This window comes from Atractosteus spatula, chromosome 3 (assembly GCF_055471065.1).
Source record: "Atractosteus spatula isolate fAtrSpa1 chromosome 3, fAtrSpa1.hap1, whole genome shotgun sequence".
Taxonomy (NCBI): domain Eukaryota; kingdom Metazoa; phylum Chordata; class Actinopteri; order Semionotiformes; family Lepisosteidae; genus Atractosteus; species Atractosteus spatula.
In genome coordinates, this window is record NC_142708.1 from 67,568,055 (window position 1) to 67,587,908 (window position 19,854).

General features: G+C 53.8%; 2 protein-coding genes across 2 annotated transcripts; both read right to left on the reverse strand.

Moving 5' to 3' along the window:
* Window positions 1–1,148: 1,148 nt before the first annotated feature.
* Window positions 1,149–2,714, reverse strand: LOC148838365 (SPRY domain-containing SOCS box protein 2-like). The gene is made up of 2 exons (XM_088910105.1): window positions 1,994–2,714; window positions 1,149–1,306 (listed from the first exon to the last, which is right to left on the reverse strand). Exons 1-2 carry the CDS (start codon window positions 2,712–2,714, stop codon window positions 1,149–1,151), a joined length of 879 nt encoding a protein of 292 aa, XP_088766231.1.
* Window positions 2,715–6,837: 4,123 nt separating this feature from the next.
* On the reverse strand, window positions 6,838–16,850 carry actl6b (actin like 6B). The gene is made up of 14 exons (XM_088910092.1): window positions 16,571–16,850; window positions 14,561–14,637; window positions 13,919–14,084; window positions 13,255–13,355; window positions 12,870–12,967; window positions 12,432–12,526; window positions 11,433–11,539; window positions 11,103–11,192; window positions 10,848–10,909; window positions 9,733–9,847; window positions 9,512–9,592; window positions 7,988–8,083; window positions 7,498–7,584; window positions 6,838–7,295 (listed from the first exon to the last, which is right to left on the reverse strand). The coding sequence occupies exons 1-14, from the start codon at window positions 16,593–16,595 to the stop codon at window positions 7,215–7,217; spliced, it is 1,281 nt and encodes a 426-aa protein (XP_088766218.1). The 5' UTR covers window positions 16,596–16,850; the 3' UTR covers window positions 6,838–7,214.
* Between the last annotated feature and the right edge of the window lie 3,004 nt (window positions 16,851–19,854).

Here is a 19,854-nt window from a genome sequence, read left to right on the forward strand (position 1 = left end):
GAGCCATCCCACAATGCAACGCGCTGCAATGCCTCTGCGGTATCTACAATGCAGAAGACAAAGTCACAGAACAGTCTTTTTCTGATCAACGCAGTAAGCATTTCAAGTTGATACTTTAGTAATCTGTGTGAAATAATGTTGTTAGTATTTAGGCTGTGTGTAAGTTGAGTAGGAGTTTTGTATGTTCTCTCTTGTGCGAGTGAGCATGTTTTCAAGGCTCCTTCCCGTGTCTGGCACAAGGCACAGTAAAGATCCACAGTATAAAACACTGACTAGTAAACTTGTAGTCAAACCAGTGTGATTTCCCAAGGGAATACAAGTCTATCAAGGGAACTGCAGGTCAGTCAAGGGAAAAACAAGCCAATCAATGGAATGACAAGTAAATCTAGAGAATGATATCAACCCCAGTGGCCTATTGGTCACTCCAAGGGGCTACTGGCTACTACAGAGGGTTACTTAGAGGACATTCATTTGGGAAGCTCTTCTTTACAGACAGGGTGATGGGAGTCTGGAACAAAATCGTTGTGTTGTAAAAACAGATTCCATGGGATCCAGCTAGATGAGATCCTGGGACTGACTGGCACTCCTCTGCTCCCTACCGTTTGTGACATTTCTGCTGCTCCCCTGTTTTTCAAGGGCTCGTGCTGAATCAGGTGGGCCAGCTACGGCACGGTGGTGATGAGCACCTGTCCTGGGCTGAATTTTGGACTTGGGGGCCTGCCATAATGGAGTTTGCATGGTGTCCCCATGTTCACGAGTTTTTAGGACTCCCTCCACCGACCACCTGAGCATCTACCTTCTCCCTGGACTGTACCATCGTCCTTTTCTGCTAATAGAGAGGGGAGGGGAGGAGGAGTGCAGTCTTGTCCCTGGACTGTACCATTGTGCTCTACTGATGATGCAGAGAGGAGGGTAGGGGTAGGGGGAGTGCAGTCTTGTCCCTGGACTGTACCATTGTGCTCTACTGATGATAGAGAGAGGAGGGTAGGGGGAGTGCAGTCTTGTCCCTGGACTGTACCATTGTGCTCTACTGATGATAGAGAGGGGAGGGCAGGGGGAGTGCAGTCTTGTCCCTGGACTGTACCACCGTGCTCTTCGGATGGTAGAGAGGGGAGGGCAGGGGGAGTGCCTGTCCATGGACAGTACCATTAGGGTGTTTTGGCAGTAGAGAGAGGAGAGTCTTCCTGATGACACGCAGAGCAGGGCTGAACAAGTTGTCGTAGTCTGGGAGGGAGGAGCAGCTTGTCGTTCCCGGCCATCCGCCGGATGCGCAGCGTGCACATCGAGGTCAGAGCCAGCGGCTGGCCTGGGAACAGCGGAGCAGAGAGTTAATCCCACTGAGAGGTCACCTCGTTTTAACAATGGTCTTAATTAGAGCCCTGTTGGCATTTGGAAAGTTGCACTTGAACACATTCTGACAAGCTGAGCTCTTTCATGGGGCTTCATGACACTGGAAACAGGAATAACAAGATACATCAGAATCACTGTCACTGTCACACCCTGTGGTTTGCAGTAGAAGTGTGATTGATTGAGAACATTATAATCCCTGGAGCAGATCAGCCTGCTGTACAGTGGGAGTGTGATTAAGAACACTACAGGACCTAGAGTGGATCAGACTGCTGTACAGTGGGAGTGTGACTGAGAACACTACAGCACCTAGAGTGGATCAGACTGCTGTACAGTGGGAGTGTGATTGAGAACACTACAGGACCTAGAGTGGATCAGACTGCTGTACAGTGGGAGTGTGACTGAGAACACTACAGCACCTAGAGTGGATCAGACTGCTGTACAGTGGGAGTGTGACTGAGAACACTACAGCACCTAGAGTGGATCAGACTGCTGTACAGTGGGAGTGTGATTGAGAACACTACAGGACCTAGAGTGGATCAGACTGCTGTGCAGTGGGAGTCTAACCCCTGCAGTGTGCCAGTGTGCATACGTGTTGTGCCAGTGTGGTTTGCCATTGCAGTCTGGCATGTGGCCCAGCACTCACGTGGCATTCCCCCAAGGTAGCGGAGCGTCACCGTGCTGTCGCCACGCACGCTGCTCACGGCCGGGTACAGGGGTCGTCGCGGCAGCCCGCAGAACGCCACGCCCAGGAAGTGCCCGTCCACGGCGAAGCCCACTGTGCCGGCGTCGGCATCCAGGACCACCAGCAGGGTGGGGGGCACTGCGAGGGGCGGCTCTGGCGCCCCCTCTTCCTCTCCCAGGGTGCAGGGGTACCGGCCCACCAGCATGGCCCCGTGGCGGAGCTCGTTCGAGCCGAGCTCCCAGCCCCAGGACTCGGCATCGTGGCCCAGAAGCGCGGTGTACCCAGGCGCCTGCAGGGGGCAGTGTTCAGTGGCGATGCCCACCACAGCGTGGGAGCCCCTCTCCCCGGGGGCCCAGCGCACCTCCCATACGTGCAGCCCTAACCCCCAGCCCCTCGAACCCCTCGCCACGTCGGTGCTGCACTCTGCGGGCCGGCGGCGCACCCAATGCCCGTCGGACGAGACGGAGAAGTTGGGGGAGCAGTGCTGGGGGCTCCAGTCGCCGCCGCTGGGAACCCCCATCTCGGACCCGGGGACAGGGAGGGGTGCGGAGTCCAGAATCCAGGCCAGCCGGGCCGGGGCCGGCGTGCTGTAGCGGGAAAACATGGAGGCGGACTTGCAGGACTGGAGGTCAGTCTTCTTAAGCCGGGGGGAGCCGAGCCATCGACTGAGAGCCATGCCCATAGCACACTGACCGGCGGGCACAGTGGGCACTGTGGGCACTGCAGGCACACCTGGTACAGTGGGCACTCTGGGACACCTGGCACTGCAGGCACACCTGACACAGTCCGCTCCAAGGAGATCCTTCTACCTGCTCTGTCCCAAGAAAAGAAATGAGCAGAGCTTGTGCTGACAGGATCTCTACTGGTTACAGACAGGAGTGTTAATCAAACCGTCTATAACGACGAGCTCTCGGGGTCCAGGCTGGTTACTGTAGGAGTGCAATCCAGGAAAAGTACTGTTACCTTCAAGCACATTCAAGCCCCGTTTGTCATTTTCATAGTCACGCTGGTAATTGAATAACTAGACCCGCTGTGTAACCGAGAGCCCTGCAGGAAGTGGGTCTGAGAGACTTCCGGTTCTGCTCTGCGCCTATAAAGCCGATGTGCTCTGAAGCCCGTCTGTTTTCAGAAAGACTGTCTGAGAACTGAGCGGGCACATATCGGGCACAGGGCTGTTCACCGAGAGCGGCAAATAAACACTATCCGAGCGGAGGAAGAAGAATTGCTGAGGTTCAGGAGCTTTTCCGGTTTTGTTGTGCTGGTTCTGGTGGAGCGAAGGCTTGTTTTACTTCCCGGGTCGTACCGGACAGAAGGTCAGGAGCTCGGCAGGTTCTGGTGGGGTCGGGCCGGACAGAAGTTCAGGACCTCGGCCGGTTCTGCCGGACTGAGGGCGGGTGCGCCGCCAGGGTGAGTTTTAAACTCAGCCTTATCGGCTCCGCGTGCTGTTCTGCAGCGCGCGTGCTCCCAGCCCCGCGCGGCAGGATCCCTACCGGCAGCGGTGACGTCAGCCGGAGCCCCTGCGTCAAGGTCGGATCCCGGCGTAAGTGTCCAAACTGAACATGAGCCCACGCGTGCGGAGTTGCCTTGATCCGCGGTGTGATTATGAAGTATATGAATACTAGCTCGAACCTTTTCACACAACTAGAAAGTTCTCGGAAAGAGCCTTTAATTCTGATTTCTCTGTGCTCCCAAACACCTAACCCTGAAAAAAGCGGTGCTTCTCAAAACTGATTTTGATTTAATGCTAGCCTGTGCGGACTTAGTCGGCTTTTTATACGGGTCTCCGTTTCACTGGTTCTCAGCTTTGGTAAATGGCTTATTAATATTGTATTCATATTTCGCATAACTCATAGCTACAGGCCCAGTCGCTAGAGAAGTGAGATGGTATTCTCAATAGAATAGAGATTTGTTTTTCTTTCACGTGCAAAATATCTAAGTTACTTGTTACAGTAAGTACGTTTCATCTGTATATCAGAACATACTCTTCGGACGATGTACAGGTCTCTTTGCTCTTGGAGAGATTCTCCGTTTTTCCCACGAGTGCAGATACCTACACGGAGGTGACGTCAGTGTGGGGAGAGGACGGGCTGTGCTGTCCCGTGCCGGGTGGTCGCGAGAGTGCACCGGGATGACGCAGCGGAAACGGTCTCTCCCTCCAGGAGGCCAGGAGCCAGTGACGTCAGAACTTGTCAATATGACGTGTTTTATTTTGCCTTGGTTCTGTGCTGTGCTCATTTGTCAACATCTCAACAGCTCTGTGGCAAGAGCCTGTGTGATGGCTTTTAGAGTATTATAGTACTGTAAAAACCAAGATGTTTTCATCTTATGTTATCAAGGTTTTAGACTATTACAGTACACCAGGACTTGTCAGTGAAATTATAGTCTGTCTATTTTCATAGTTTGCTGTACACCAGTTTGCCATGGGACTATAGGGTTCACATGGCACCACAGCTCATGAAGATGAACTACAGTAGGGAAGTGATGCAGTGTAGCGTGCTCTATAGCCCACCCAAGTGCAGAGTATTACTGTACTCTAAACTACTACAAAAAGACACACAGTCTGAAGAGACTATACCTGAAACAAACTGGGGTGTTTATACCGACACATTCACATCTTCTAGGCAATGTAGAGAAGCATTTAAAAAGGCCAACTGAGAGTTAGGATATCCTGTTAAAGGGACAGAGTTTAAAATCAAGGGATTATACATGAATAAAGTTGTATTAATAACTAAGCAAGGCCTCTTTTAGAATAGTGCACATAATTGTGTTTAGACCACAGTCCTACACTGACAGGATGAAGGAACCAAACCTGTTTAGTCTTGAATAGAGGAGAGTACAAGGGGATGTTATTAAAGTACTCAAACAAAGACAACCTACTGGAATTCATTAGAATCAACAGTGGAGTATGTACAGATAGAAACTCGTATGAGCAAGTGCTTTTGAAACCAAGACTAACTGACGCCTCTTTACACAGAGGGTGGTGGGAGTGTGGAACGAGCGATCCAACCATGTTGAAATTGATACCCTGGCTTCTTTCTAGAACTGCTGAAATCAGTTTCTCCAGCCAGGACAGGAGGCACCTCTTTACACAAAGGGTGGTGGGAGTGTGGAACATGGTCCCCAGTCATGTTTGAAATGGCTTGATGAGATGCTAGGATCAATTAGCTGCTACTAATAATTAATAATTGCTTACATTTACAGTGTATATAGTGCTTTTCTGGACACTCCACTCCGAACACTTTACAGGTAATGGGGATCCCCTCCCCCACCACCAGTGTGCAGCCCCACCTGGATGATGCGATGGCAGCTATAGTGCACCAGTACACCCACCACACATCAGCTCTCAGTGAGGAGGAGAACAGAGTGATGAAGCCAGTTCAGAGAGGGGGATTATTAGGAGGCCATGACTGGTAAAGGCAAGGGGGAAGCTTGGCCAGGACACCGGGGATACACACCTACTCTTTTCGAGAAATGCCCTGGGATTTTTAGTGACCACAGCGAGTCAGGATCTCAGTTTTACGTCTCATCCGAAGGATAGCACCTTTTTACAGTATCATATCCCCGTCACTATAGTGGGGCATTAGGACCCACACAGACTGCAGGGTGAGCGCCCCCTACTGGCCCCACTAACACCTCTTCCAGCAGCAACCTTAGTTTTTCCCACGAAGTCACCCATCCAGGTACTGTCCAGGCTCACACCTGTCTGAGCTTCAGTGGGGCTGCCAGTTGTGAGTGGCAGGGTGATATGGCAGCTGGCCGCTAACTTCCTAACAGGTGACGACCTCCTCTCGTTTCTCTCTGCTCTTATTGGAGGTGATTTAAAAAGCCAGCTGAAGCTTGGGGGTTGCCAAGCCATCCCCTTAAATGAAGCACAACACTGAGGGGTTGCTGAAGGTTGCCTTTTGTAAAAAGCATGCAATTCCAGGTCCTCCCCACTAGGTGACGCCAGGGGCTGTAGGAAGGAGCCATGAGGGTGAACTGTACTGCAGTGAAGTGACACATTTAAAAAAAATAGCTGCTCTTCTTTAGAATGAGATTCCAGATACCATACCACGCCTACAGCAGTGTTAGCCAACTGGAGAGGCAGTCCTTCTCTTACTGATGTCACATCTGCCCAGACCAGCCATATGGATCTTCCTCTCTGTGTCCTCTGGTCTCCCGAGCTCGGTATCCTGAGCTTGTCTCGGTGTGCTCCTGGTACTCTCCACTGTGTGGTGCTCAGTCATAGCTATCCTGAGCTTGTCTCGGTGTGCTCCTGGTACTCTCCTCTGCATGGTGCTCAGTCATAGCTATCCTGAGCTCGTCTCGGTGTGCTCCTGGTACTCTCCTCTGCATGGTGCTCAGTCATAGCTATCCTGAGCTCGTCTCGGTGTGCTCCTGGTACTCTGCTCTGCGTGGTGCTCAGTCATAGCTATCCTGAGCTCATCTCAGTGTGCTCCTGGTACTCTCCTCTGCATGGTGCTCAGTCATAGCTATCCTGAGCTCGTCTCGGTGTGCTCCTGGTACTCTCCTCTGCGTGGTGCTCAGTCATAGCTATCCTGAGCTCATCTCGGTGTGCTCCTGTCACTCTCTTTGACCCACTGTGGTTCTGGACCGGTCTCATTCTGGCTTCTCGCCTGGCAGACCACCTACCCTTGCCTGCACCTGGATCCAGCATGAAGCCCCCCGACTGCTGTGCCGTGCTGCAAGTGCTGCGGTGTTGTGCCCAGCGGCGGGCAGCGTGGGGCCTGGCAGCGGTGTCTGAGCCTGACCCCTGTCCAGCTGCCGCCCAGCAGAGCGCAGGAGAGTCAGCAGACACACTGTCTCACAGACGCTTTCATCTTTTATTGATACGTGTGTTTTTTTGTGATGCTATGCTCTTGTCATGTGGGTGGGCAGATGGACAGCAGACGCTCACAACACAGAGCCGGACTGACCGATGGGGTGGACGGGTCAGGGCAGGTGGGGGTGAGAGAAGGGTAGAGTTATAGACCAGCAGGAGGAAGGAGGAGCACCGACAGAGGGAGGAGTAGGAATGAGAGAGGGAGAGGGGAGAGTCCAGGGAGAGAGGTGGTGAGATGGACAAGATGGCCATTATTTTGCATGGTGATGTGTTTCCTCCAGCAGGGAGGGACCCTGTCCCTCTCACTGTCACCCGCAGGGCCGTGGGTGTGGTGGACAAGCAGCTCAGGAGGTGGACGGCTCAGGGACACTTCCTCTCCACACTCTCTTTTCCCCACTCCTCGTACTCCTGCTTGGAGATCCACATCTGCTGGAATGTGCCCTGGAAAAGAGTGGACATGCTGTTGGACATGCTGTCTTCATAATGAACACCCTAACGCAATGAACACACTTGTCTACAGCCTGGACACACTGTCTGATTTACTGGACACACTGACACACTGACCAACACAGGAGACAGACACGCTGGACACACTAACAGAGGTGTGAGACACGCTGGACACACTGTCTCCTCGGTGTCTCACCAGGGATGCGAGGATGGAGCCGCCGATCCAGGGACTGAAGCGTCTCTCCATGGAGCTGTTACTGGCAATTAGCTTCAACCGCATGCTCTACAGACAGGGATAGGGAGAGGGAGACGGGGATAGAGAGGAGGATGGGGATGGAGAGGGGGGGAGAGAGAGAAGGATGGAGAGAGAGAGAGATAGGGGAAAGGGATAGAGAGGAGGATGGGGAGAGGGATACGAGGATAGAGAGACAGGGGAGAGGGATACAGGGATAGAGAGAGAGAAGGATGGGGATGGGGAGAGAGAGAGAGATGCGTAAGGGAAAGGGAGAAGGATGGGGATAGAGAGACAGGAGATAGGGTGAGGGAGAAGGAGACAGGGGAGAGGGGGAGACCAGCACAGAACCATGAGGTGGACAGAAGGGTGAGGAGGAAAGAAGAGGAGAGGGGATTAACACAGACAGACTTGGTAGGAGCTGAGAGACTGTGCTGGGGGGGATGTCACTCACCGGGGGGGCCTTCTGGGACAGCTCGCGGTTCAGCCGCTCAGTGAAGCCCTGGAGCAGCGTGTTGCCACCGGTTACGATCACACTGCTGTACAGACCCTGCAGACAGAGACACACTGAAGGACTGAGAGAGAGACAGACTGACACTGTACAGAGCCCGCAGACAGACAGCAGACAGAGACACACTGAAGGACTGAGAGAGAGACAGACTGACACTGTACAGAGCCCGCAGACAGACAGCAGACAGAGACACACTGAAGGACTGAGAGAGAGACAGACTGACACTGTACAGAGCCCGCAGACAGAGACACACTGAAGGACTGAGAGAGAGACAGACTGACACTGTACAGAGCCCGCAGACAGAAAGCAGACAGACACACACTGAAGGACTGAGAGAGAGACAGACTGACACTGTACAGAGCCCGCAGACAGACAGCAGACAGAGACACACTGAAGGACTGAGAGAGAGACAGACTGACACTGTACAGAGCCCGCAGACAGAGACACACTGAAGGACTGAGAGAGAGACAGACTGACACTGTACAGAGCCCGCAGACAGAAAGCAGACAGACACACACTGAAGGACTGAGAGAGAGACAGACTGACACTGTACAGAGCCCGCAGACAGTCAGCAGACAGAGACACACTGAAGGACTGAGAGAGAGACAGACTGACACTGTACAGAGCCCGCAGACAGAGACACACTGAAGGACTGAGAGAGAGACAGACTGACACTGTACAGAGCCCGCAGACAGAGACACACTGAAGGACTGAGAGAGAGACAGACTGACACTGTACAGAGCCCGCAGACAGACAGCAGACAGAGACACACTGAAGGACTGAGAGAGAGACAGACTGACACTGTACAGAGCCCGCAGACAGAGACACACTGAAGGACTGAGAGAGAGACAGACTGACACTGTACAGAGCCCGCAGACAGAAAGCAGACAGACACACACTGAAGGACTGAGAGAGAGACAGACTGACACTGTACAGAGCCCGCAGACAGACAGCAGACAGAGACACACTGAAGGACTGAGAGAGAGACAGACTGACACTGTACAGAGCCCGCAGACAGAGACACACTGAAGGACTGAGAGAGAGACAGACTGACACTGTACAGAGCCCGCAGACAGTCAGCAGACAGAGACACACTGAAGGACTGAGAGAGAGACAGACTGACACTGTACAGAGCCCGCAGACAGACAGCAGACAGAGACACACTGAAGGACTGAGAGAGAGACAGACTGACACTGTACAGAGCCCGCAGACAGACAGCAGACAGAGACACACTGAAGGACAGAGGAAGAGAGCAGCTGAGGGAGAGATACAAATGAAGATGGAGTGAAAGAGTAAGTCTAAGGGAGAGATGATGATGGGGTGATGTTACAGACAGAGGGAGTGACAGGGTGATGCAGTAATTGCGAAAGTGAGGCGATGAGGGAGTGACAGGGGAGAGAGTGATGGGGTGATGGATGGGCTGGGTGGGGTGAGGTGAGGTGGGCACAGAGTGAAAGAGAGACTCACAGGCCTGATGTCGATGTCACACATCCCAATGCTGGTGGTGATGACATGACCTACACCCAGCATGGTGTTTCCCGACAGGCCCTGGAGAGAGAGAGGGGACAGAGAGGGAGAAAGAAGAATAAGCTCAGTAGACCAAACTGCAGCCAGGCGTTCACAGCTCCTGTCACAGCCCGAGGAACAGTCAGCCTCAACAATAGTGATGATAATAATAATGATGGCACCTTGACATTGGAGGGGTCGAAGAGACCCTCTGGAATCCGTAGCCGTTCGGCACCATAGTCAGTGGTGTATCCACTGGGCATCTCGAAGTGGACTGTGGGCATCTGGGCAGCCACCCTGAGACACACAGGAAGTGAGAGAGGAGTGGAGAGGGGAGGAGCAGTCTAATCATTCACTCTGACTTCATATGACCCCCCATCAATCCCAACAGACTGGCACAGACTGCACCACTCTGTGCTCATCGCAGGGGGAGTCTGAGCCCTGGATGAACCAGACTGGCACAGACTGCACCACTCTGTGCACATCGCAGGGGGAGTCTGAGCCCTGGATGAACCAGACTGGCAAAGACTGCACCACTCTCTGCTCATCGCAGGGGGAGTCTGAGCCCTGGATGAACCAGACTGGCAAAGACTGTACCACTCTGTGCTCATCGCAGGGGGAGTCTGAGCCCTGGATGAACCAGACTGGCAAAGACTGCACCACTCTCTGTTCATCACAGGGGGAGTCTGAGCCCTGGATGAACCAGACTGGCACAGACTGCACCACTCTCTGCTCATCGCAGGGGGAGTCTGAGCCCTGGATGAACCAGACTGGCAAAGACTGTACCACTCTCTGCTCATCGCAGGGGGAGTCTGAGCCCTGGATGAACCAGACTGCCAAAGACTGCACCACTCTGTGCTCATCGCAGGGGGAGTCTGAGCCCTGGATGAACCAGACTGGCACAGACTGCACCACTCTGTGCACATCGCAGGGGGAGTCTGAGCCCTGGATGAACCAGACTGGCAAAGACTGCACCACTCTCTGCTCATCGCAGGGGGAGTCTGAGCCCTGGATGAAAAAGACTGGCAAAGACTGCACCACTCACTGTTCATCGTAGGGGGAGTCTGAGCCCTGGATGAACCAGACTGGCAAAGACTGCACCACTCTGTGCACATTGCAGGGGGAGTCTGAGCCCTGGATGAACCAGACTGGCAAAGACTGCACCACTCTCTGCTCATCGCAGGGGGAGTCTGAGCCCTGGATGAAACAGACTGGCAAAGACTGCACCACTCTCTGCTCATCGCAGGGGGAGTCTGAGCCCTGGATGAAACAGACTGGCAAAGACTGCACCACTCACTGTTCATCGTAGGGGGAGTCTGACACCTGCAAGACAGAGGCTTGGAAATCTTGGATCACTTCCTGAAAAGACAGAATATGGGCTCAGGTCACTGTGCTGAGTGAGTCAAAGCTGTACTGAGCACTGCACTGGGTAACTGTGTGTCAGAGCTGTACTAAGCACTGCTCTGTGTAACTGTGTGTCAGAGCTGTACTGAGCACTGCGCTGGGCAACTGTGCAACACTGATTGCAATGTGAATATACAGGATCCCCTACATTGCACATGTAGGTGTGCCAGGACTTTGTGACCGGAGGAAGTTTGTCTTTCTTCGTCCAGTTGGGAGGCGCTCCCTCTCTCACAGGCTCCTAAGTGCAGAGACAAATTCAGATGTAGATCAGAGGGAGAGAGGGATGGAAAAAAACAAACTGTTAAATGGACAGAGACTTTCCAGACACCTATCTTATTCCAGCAAGGAACGAAGAGATTCCTAGCAGAGGAGAATGGAGAGGAAGGTAGAAAGAGGAGGAATGAGACAGAGGTAGGGGAGGAGGCATGAGAGAGACAAGCTGGGCAGGAGAGGGAGAGAGGAGAGAGGATGGGATTACCTTGCCAGCGATCATGTAAGGAGGGATGATATCGATGTTCATCTCCTGGAACAGCTCTCTGCACTGCATGGTGATGAAGTCTCCAGCCAGGGGTGACTTCACGATACCTGGAGGAATCAACACACCTGGGCTACTCACACAACACACCTGACCTGTCGCACTCCTGGCCTACTCATACAACACACCTGACCTGTCGCACAACTGGGCTACTCACACATCACACCTGACCTGTCGCACTCCTGGGCTACTCACACAACACACCTGACCTGTCGCACTCCTGGGCTACTCACACATCACACCTGACCTGTCGCACTCCTGGGCTACTCACACAACACACCTGACCTGTCGCACTCCTGGGCTACTCACACAACACACCTGACCTGTCGCACTCCTGGGCTACTCACACATCACACCTGACCTGTCGCACTCCTGGGCTACTCACACAACACACCTGACCTATCCCACTCCTGGCCTACTCACACAACACACCTGACCTGTCGCACTCCTGGCCTACTCATACAACACACCTGACCTGTCGCACAACTGGGCTACTCACACATCACACCTGACCTGTCGCACTCCTGGGCTACTCACACATCACACCTGATCTGTCGCACTCCTGTGCTACTCACACAACACACCTGACCTGTCACACACCTGGGCTACTCACACATCACACCTGACCTGTCACACACCTGACCTGTCACACACCAGAATAAATCACATACCTGGACTAGTCAGATATGTCATATATATGGTGCAGTCACACATCTAGACACACTCGCACATTCCATTCTTTCACTCACCTTATATACACCGAACCACTTACACCACAAGTCAGCAAGCAGTGTGTGTATTTGTGTGTCTGTGTAAAAAGAGGTTCATGTTTGCCCATGTGGCATGTTGTATAATTTACCAGTGTATATGATGTAGTGTAGCTTGTTAGCATGCATTTGGGTAGGTTGGCCAGTGTGTGCAGGTGAGAGGTACGATACACACCTTGTTGCAGAACATACCCATCATGCACAGGTATGGCGGTAGTGTGTGTGGCACCACTATCCAATACCAGACCTGTCGCTCGGCCATTAGCAAACCTGCTGCAGTGTCAAGGAGTCACTGACTGATGCGCAGGTGGACACACAGGTGAGTACAGGCGGATATAGTTAAACATACAGATGGACACAGGTGGAAACAGGTGGATACAGATAGATACAGGTGGACAAAGGTGAACGCAGGTGGACATAGCTAGACACAGGTGAACACAGGTGGATGCACATGGACACAGGTGGATACAGTTGGAGTCAGTTGAACGCAGGTGAACATAGCTGGACACAGGTGGATGCACATGGACACAGTTGAACCAAGGTGGATACTGATGGACGTAGCTGGACACAGACGAACGCGGGTGGACGCAGGTGGTCACACAGTGAAGGATACGCGGTGAGCACGGCGGTCTTGCACAGGAAGAAGGCTGGGATATTGTAGTGCTCAAAGACCAGCTCCGTCAGCTTCTCCCTCTTGGCTCGCGTGTTCCACTGACACACACACACACACACACACAGAGCCAGCAACATCAGCGTCATTCGCATAACCCGCAGGCTCAGCACACAACCAACACTGCCGCCATCAGCACGGCTGTTGTCAGCCACTACAACTGGATTCGGCCCTAGTCCTCTCGGAAGCAGCCGCATTCCTGGTAGCACTGGCGGCACCGGACGCGACGAGAATGAGACTGAGGAGCGGTATTTCCCGGGGCAGCGAGGGCAGTATTGGCGTTAACAGCGGCGCTGTGCGGCTGAGGGCCTGTGGGGCGAGTACTCACAGGAGCCTCTGACATGAGCACGGGGTGCAGGCTGGGTTCTGACTTGATGTGCTTGCAGTACGTGTGGTCCAGGATGGCCTGGAAGCTCTCCCAGTCCTCAACTGCAAACAAACAGCATCAACAGCGCCGGTGTCATTCGTGTGACCGCTGTAAGAGCAGGCCTGGATCAGTACTGCAGCGTATCAGTATCCGTACACATCAGCTTATTACCAGTACCCGATCGTGTCAGTTTCGGTGTATACCAGTTTCTCTACATACTAGTCTCCTTGTGTATTGCTATCATATTTCAAATCACTACATATCAGTTTCTGTATATATAGATCAGTAGCAGTATTATCAGTATCTGTACATATAATTTTCAGTATAGATCAGTATCGGTATGTATAATTTTCAGTATATTATCGGTAGCTGTTTATATCAGTTTCAAAGCATATTAGTATCATTATGTATTGATATATAATTAATGTTTTATATATTAATTATATATTAATATGTAATGATATTATATATTGAGTAGTACACATCAGTGCAGACTGCAGGAGCGACACTCTGAAAGAGTGTTTTCCCCAGCTGGCCACTAGGGGGAGCCCCCCTGTGGTTTCGAAGGTACACGGCTCCTATTGATGAAGCTGCAGTGGGATCGTGGGCAGGCGGCATCACGCACTCATGCCGTTCTTCAGCGGGGACACCAGCTCCACCCCGGGGCGGGCCACGTGCAAGGCGTTGGTGTCGATGTAGAACGTGCGTCCCGACGACTTCTCCTTGTCTGCCCCCAGCTCCGCTCCCCCTTCCTCCTGGGCCAGCACTCCCAGGGAGGTGGGGAAATCCGCCTGGGCAGAAGGAGAGAGGGGGGGGGTGAGGTGAGGTCAGCGAGAGAGACAGAGAGGGGGAGGGGGTGAAGGGGACAGTGGATACGAGGTGAACTGCAGTGCCGCTGGAGGAGGGCCAGCCAGGCAGCCTGACCACTGCAGCGTAGTGGGGCTGGGACCTCACATGGCAAGAGGCCATGGGGAACGCCCTGCTGGCGACGTGGACAGCTCAGGCTCACGAACAGGGCCTGCCGCTGTAACAGCGTCCAGACAGAGCCCAGCCCTGGGGCGCCACCTGGTGTGCACTCTTGTGAACCACTTTTCTCATAGTCCCAGTTCTACACGGACCACGATGCACTGCTCTGGGGGAAGCGGTTTTTCACTGCGTGCTGGAAGGGGCTGACTGGCACTGGAAAACCAGCAAGTGTTCAGCTTATCCTCCGGGCAGGAATGGCCGGGGCGGAGAGAGGGGTGAGCGGGCAGGAGCCGTGCGGTACCTTCGGGCAGTCCTCGCCAGCGTAGCCCGCCCTGGTGGAGAACGAGCCGATGTCAAACACCAGAGCCCCGACCTCATCTGGAGAGGGAGAGACAGGGAGAGGGAGTGAGACAGGGGCACACCTGGAGACAAGGAGAGGGAGAGAGAGACAGGCAGAGAGGGAGTGAGACAGGGGCACACCTGGAGACAGGCAAAGAGAGTGAGACAGGGGCACACCTGGAGACAGGCAAAGAGAGTGAGACAGGCAGAGGGAGAGAGAGACAGAGGCACACCTGGAGACAGGAAGAGGGAGTGAGACAGGGGCACACCTGGAGACAGGGAGAGAGTGAGACAGGGGCACACCTGGAGACAGGAAGAGGGAGAGAGACACGGGCACTCCTGGAGACAGGGAGAGGGAGAGAGAGACAGGCAGAGAGGGAGTGAGACAGGGGCACACCTGGAGACAGGCAAAGAGAGTGAGACAGGCAGAGGGAGAGAGAGACAGAGGCACACTTGGAGACAGGAAGAGGGAGTGAGACAGGGGCACACCTGGAGACAGGGAGAAGGAGTGAGACAGGCAGAGGGAGAGTGAACCAGAGGCAAACCAGGAGACAGGGAGAGGGAGTGAGACAGGCAGAGGGAGAGAGAGACAAATCACACCTGGAGACAGGGAGAGGGAGTGAGACAGGCAGATGGAGAGTGAGACAGGGGCACACCTGTGGACAGGGAGAGAGAGTGAAACAGGCAGAGGGAGAGTGAGCCAGAGGCACACCTGGAGACAGGGGCACACCTGGAGACAGGGAGAAGGAGTGAGACAGGCAGAGGGAGAGAGAGACACCCCTCTCTCAGCTGCAGGTAAGGAGGTGTGGCTGCTGAGCTCTCTGTCTCGCTGGGACCAAGTGGTCCTCGAACCCTGAACCCTGACAGGAATCAGCCCCATGCTCAGCTCCAGCCAATCCTGCCTGCCATAACACACTGCCCTGTGGGAAACTCTTACTACCCAGGGTGCAGGACCCAGGGACCCCAGCCTGCTGGGTGAGTGTTCCCACTCGTCACCGGTCCTCTGCAAACTGGAGCAACAGTCACAGGCTGGGCAAGGGACAGGGGTAGTTTGGTTGCTCAATAGCCATTCGTTCCCCAAGTCATCCAGATGATTTGGAGGGATTCCAGGGAATCTCCTTCAACAACAGCAACAGTGCTGGGGCTGCTGTTCCACACCCTCACCAGCCTTTGTGTAAGGACGTGCTCCCTGTTCTCAGGCTTGTATACAATGCTTGTAACTGTTGTGCCCTCGTGTTCCTGTTACAGAACAATGCTCTGGGTTCAGGCTGTCAGCAACTGACAGCTGAATTCGTGAACAGCCCCACCTCCTAGTCTCCTACAGCGCTGCAGACAACTGAAGAGACTCCGTTCCTTTAACGCATCTGCGGCCGACATTCCCTCCCGACACGGCTTCCCACACGCGCGTGTCGGGATTGACTTGACCCCACGGAACCCCGGCTTTTCCTGCGACGGGATGTCACCCACGCGGGCCCGCATCCCCTCGCCGTGTCCCCCCGTCGCCGCACGCTGCCCCCGCTCGCCCCCGTACCCGGCGACACAGACCCTGCCACCGGCGGAGACCCCGCTGACAGCAGCGCCACGCACACGGACACAGTGGACAGGCGGTGGGACAAAGACACGGCCGTGGGCACGGGTAACGGGTGAAGGCGCAGGCAGCTGCGAGCACCGCTCCGGACAAGAGACGCACAGACAACACCGATACGGACACGGATGGAAATACGGGCACGGAGGCAGACGCGTTCAGCAGTATATTATCCTGCTGCTCAGTCTCTCGAGTCTGCATTCCTGTGTCGCGATACACGCCAAGTGTCGCACGACATGGACGCGGCCAAGCTCGCGTCCGCCCGCTCGCTCTCTCCCACACCCCCTGTCTCGCTCACGGGGGGGTTTTATCTCCGAGACTCGGTCCTCAGGTGTCACCCGTCTCTGAAACGGGTTTTTGCGCGCAGACGAAACGGTCGCTCCTTACCTCCTCCGTACACTCCGCCGCTCATACCGGCGCCTAGACCCACCCCCCCACAAAACGAGCTGTCACATCAATTAAACAGAACCCTGAAAAAAAAGAGACAGGAGGTCAGGACAGCACGGATTTGATCAAATATCCCTACTGCGTAACTGTCGGGTGAAATTAAAAAGATCTGTCTGTGCAGGAAGGATTTGGGGGACGGGGGTCTGTGGGTGACAACTGTGCAGAATAAGGCGAAGCTGGACGGCTGAGGCTCGCGCCCCCCCCCCCCACCTCATGCACGAGCACACTCGCTCTTTCTCCCGCTGTTGTTCTTCCTCAGCCCACCAATCACAGCGCCGTGTGGACGCACGCCATTGGCTGGCAAGAAGAAATGGGTGGGCGGACAGGCTGTACCTTAAAGGTTCTGGTCTCCAAGGCAACGAGAAGAATTAATTTCACCCGACTTCAATTTGCCCGTTATTATAACAGCACTGTCCTCCTGTACTGGGACTGTTCTCCTGTACTGGGACTGTAGCTCTTATTGTAACAGGACTGTCCTACTGTACTTGACTGTAGCTCCTATTGTAACAGAACTGTTCTGTACTGGGACTGTAGCCCCTATTGGAACAGGACTGTTCTCCTGTACTGGGACTGTAGCCCCTATTGTGATGGGACTGTTCTCCTGTACTGGAACTGTAGCTCCTATTGTAACGGGACTGTTCTCCTGTACTGGGACTGTAGCTCCTATTGGAACAGGACTGTTCTCCTGTACTGGGACTGTACCCCTATTGTGACAGGACTGTTCTCCTGTACTGGGACTGTAGCCCCTATTGTAACAGGACTGTTCTCCTGTACTGGGACTGTAGCTCCTATTGGAACAGGACTGTTCTCCTGTACTGGGACTGTAGCCCCTATTGTAACAGGACTGTTCTCCTGTACTGGGACTGTTCTCCTGTACTGGGACTGTAGCTCCTATTGTAACAGGACCGTTCTCCTGTACTGGGACTGTAGCCCCTATTGTGATGGGACTGTTCTCCTGTACTGGGACTGTAGCTCCTATTGTAACAGGACTGTTCTCCTGTACTGGGACTGTAGCTCCTATTGGAACAGGACCGTTCTCCTGTACTGGGACTGTAGCCCCTATTGTAACAGGACCGTTCTCCTGTACTGGGACTGTAGCCCCTATTGGAACAGGACTGTTCTCCTGTACTGGGACTGTAGCTCCTATTGTAACAGGACTGTTCTCCTGTACTGGGACTGTAGCCCCTATTGGAACAGGACCGTTCTCCTGTACTGGGACTGTAGCTCCTATTGGAACAGGACTGTTCTCCTGTACTGGGACTGTACCCCTATTGTGACAGGACTGTTCTCCTGTACTGGGACTGCAGCTCCATGATGGGCTCAGAGTAAGTTTGGTTTATCATCGCGTGGTTCATTGGCACATTCTACGTCTATAGCCGCATTCCGCCCCCTCAGTGGTCATCTCTGCCTCTGATTGGACAATTCCCCCTGTCAGTCTGGAACAATGCGGTCCTGGTGGGCGTGTCCTGGCAGACTCCGCGAGGAGGCGGACAAGGAGGAAAAGGGAGAGGGGGGCAGTGTGGAGCAGAGGGGGAGCCGCGAACACTTAACCCCTGCGGCGCCGGAGGCAGGTGACGCGGTGGGTGTTTTTTTTTTCCGGTCCCGCTCCAGAAGAGACGGGTAGGAGGAGAAGGAGGGGGGGAATCGGTCACTCTTGTCCTGGGGTGGACGGTCCCGGGAAAGGCCCCCTGTGTGTGAGAGAGGGAGAGAGGGAGAGAGGCACGGGCGCGGATCAGGTAAGAGACGCCGGGCGCCGGGCAGCGAGATGACGAGAGGAGCGCAGTCACTCGCGGATCAATACTGGTGCTGCCGCGGTCTCCGCTGGCAGACCTGTCCGCTGCTGTTCACGAGTGGGCGTCCGGCTGGATTGGAAAGTCCGACTGTGTCCGGACCGCGCTCATTAGAAGGAGAGCAATTGGGCAGGTGCTTATTTTCGGGTGGGTGTGTATTATTTTCTGCCAGGGTGTCCCAGTCCTGCAATCCCGTAAATACGCCGCTATTTCATCACCGATTAAAAAGGCGACGCTGTGCTGGAGTGCCCCTCGCCTCTGGCCTGGCCTGACCGGCTTCTTTCTCGCTCCGGGGCATCAGTATCCCTGACGGGCTGGGGCAGATCGTGTCTCTGGGTCCCTCCTGCTCCAGCTGAGGGTCCAGCGATCGACATTGTGTCAGTGTGTGTGCATGTACAGTATCTGTGTGTCAGTGTGTGTGCATGTATCTGTGTGTGTGTGCATGTATCTCTGTGTATGTGCATGTATCTATGTGTGTGTGTGAATCTGTGTGTGCATGGTATCAGTGTGTCACTGTGTGTGTGAATCTGTGTATGTGTGCATGGTATCTGTGTGTCAGTGTGTGTGCATGTACAGTATCTGTGTTTCAGTGTGTGTGAATCTGTGTGTGTGCATGGTATCTATGTGTCAGTGTGTGTGCATGTACAGTATCTGTGTTTCAGTGTGTGTGAATCTGTGTGTGTGCATGTATCTGTGTGTGTGTGCATATATCTATGTGTGTGTGAATTTGTGTGTCAGTGTGTGTGCATGTACAGTACCTGTGCGTCAGTGTGTGTGAATCTGTGTGTGTGCATGTATCTGTGTGTCAGTGTGTGTGTGCATGGTATCAGTGTGTCAGTGTGTGTGTGAATCTGTGTGTGTGCATGGTATCAGTGTGTGTATGTGTGTGTGTGTGCATGGTATCAGTGTGTCAGTGTGTGTGTGCATATATCTGTGTGTGTGTATGCATGGTATCTGTGTGTCAGTGTGTGTGTGAATCTTTGTCAGTGTGCATGTACAGTATCCGTCTGTGTCACTGTGATCATGTATATATCTGTGTCAGTGTGTGTATTTATTTTTTCATACTTGTCAGTGTATGCATGTATCTGTGTGTGAGTGTTTGTCCCTGTGTCAGTGTGTGTGTATGTATCTATTTGTGAGTGTATGCATGTATCTGTGTGTGAGTGTGTGTGTCTCTGTGTCTGTGTTGGTCTCTGTGTCAGTGTGTGTTGATACCCATGTCACTGTGTTAGTGTGGATATCAGTGTCAGTTTGCATGTGTCTGTGTGTCAGTGCCTGAGTCAGTGTGTGTGCACCTCTCTGTGTCAGTGTGACGGGAAGCAGATGTCTCACAGAGTGAACACAATGGGTTGTTCTCCGTCTTTCCTGTAGGGGGCAGGGTGGGAAGCAGTGGTTGACAAGGCTGTCTGACCGATAGGGGTGAGGCCTTGTCTC

Excerpts from the sequence above, each read along its gene's own strand:
- actl6b (XM_088910092.1), bottom strand. The coding sequence starts at position 16,595 with ATGAGCGGCGGAGTGTACGGAGGAG. Across the intron at positions 10,910-11,102 it reads GGCACACCTACATGTGCAAT|GAAGTGATCCAAGATTTCCA; the intron begins GTAGGGGATCCT and ends CTGTCTTTTCAG. Across the intron at positions 9,593-9,732 it reads TCGACCCCTCCAATGTCAAG|GGCCTGTCGGGAAACACCAT; the intron begins GTGCCATCATTA and ends CTCTCTCTCCAG.
- LOC148838365 (XM_088910105.1), bottom strand. The coding sequence starts at position 2,714 with ATGGGCATGGCTCTCAGTCGATGGCTCGGCTCCCCCCGGCTTAAGAAG. Across the intron at positions 1,307-1,993 it reads CTACCTTGGGGGAATGCCAC|GCCAGCCGCTGGCTCTGACC; the intron begins GTGAGTGCTGGG and ends CGCTGTTCCCAG.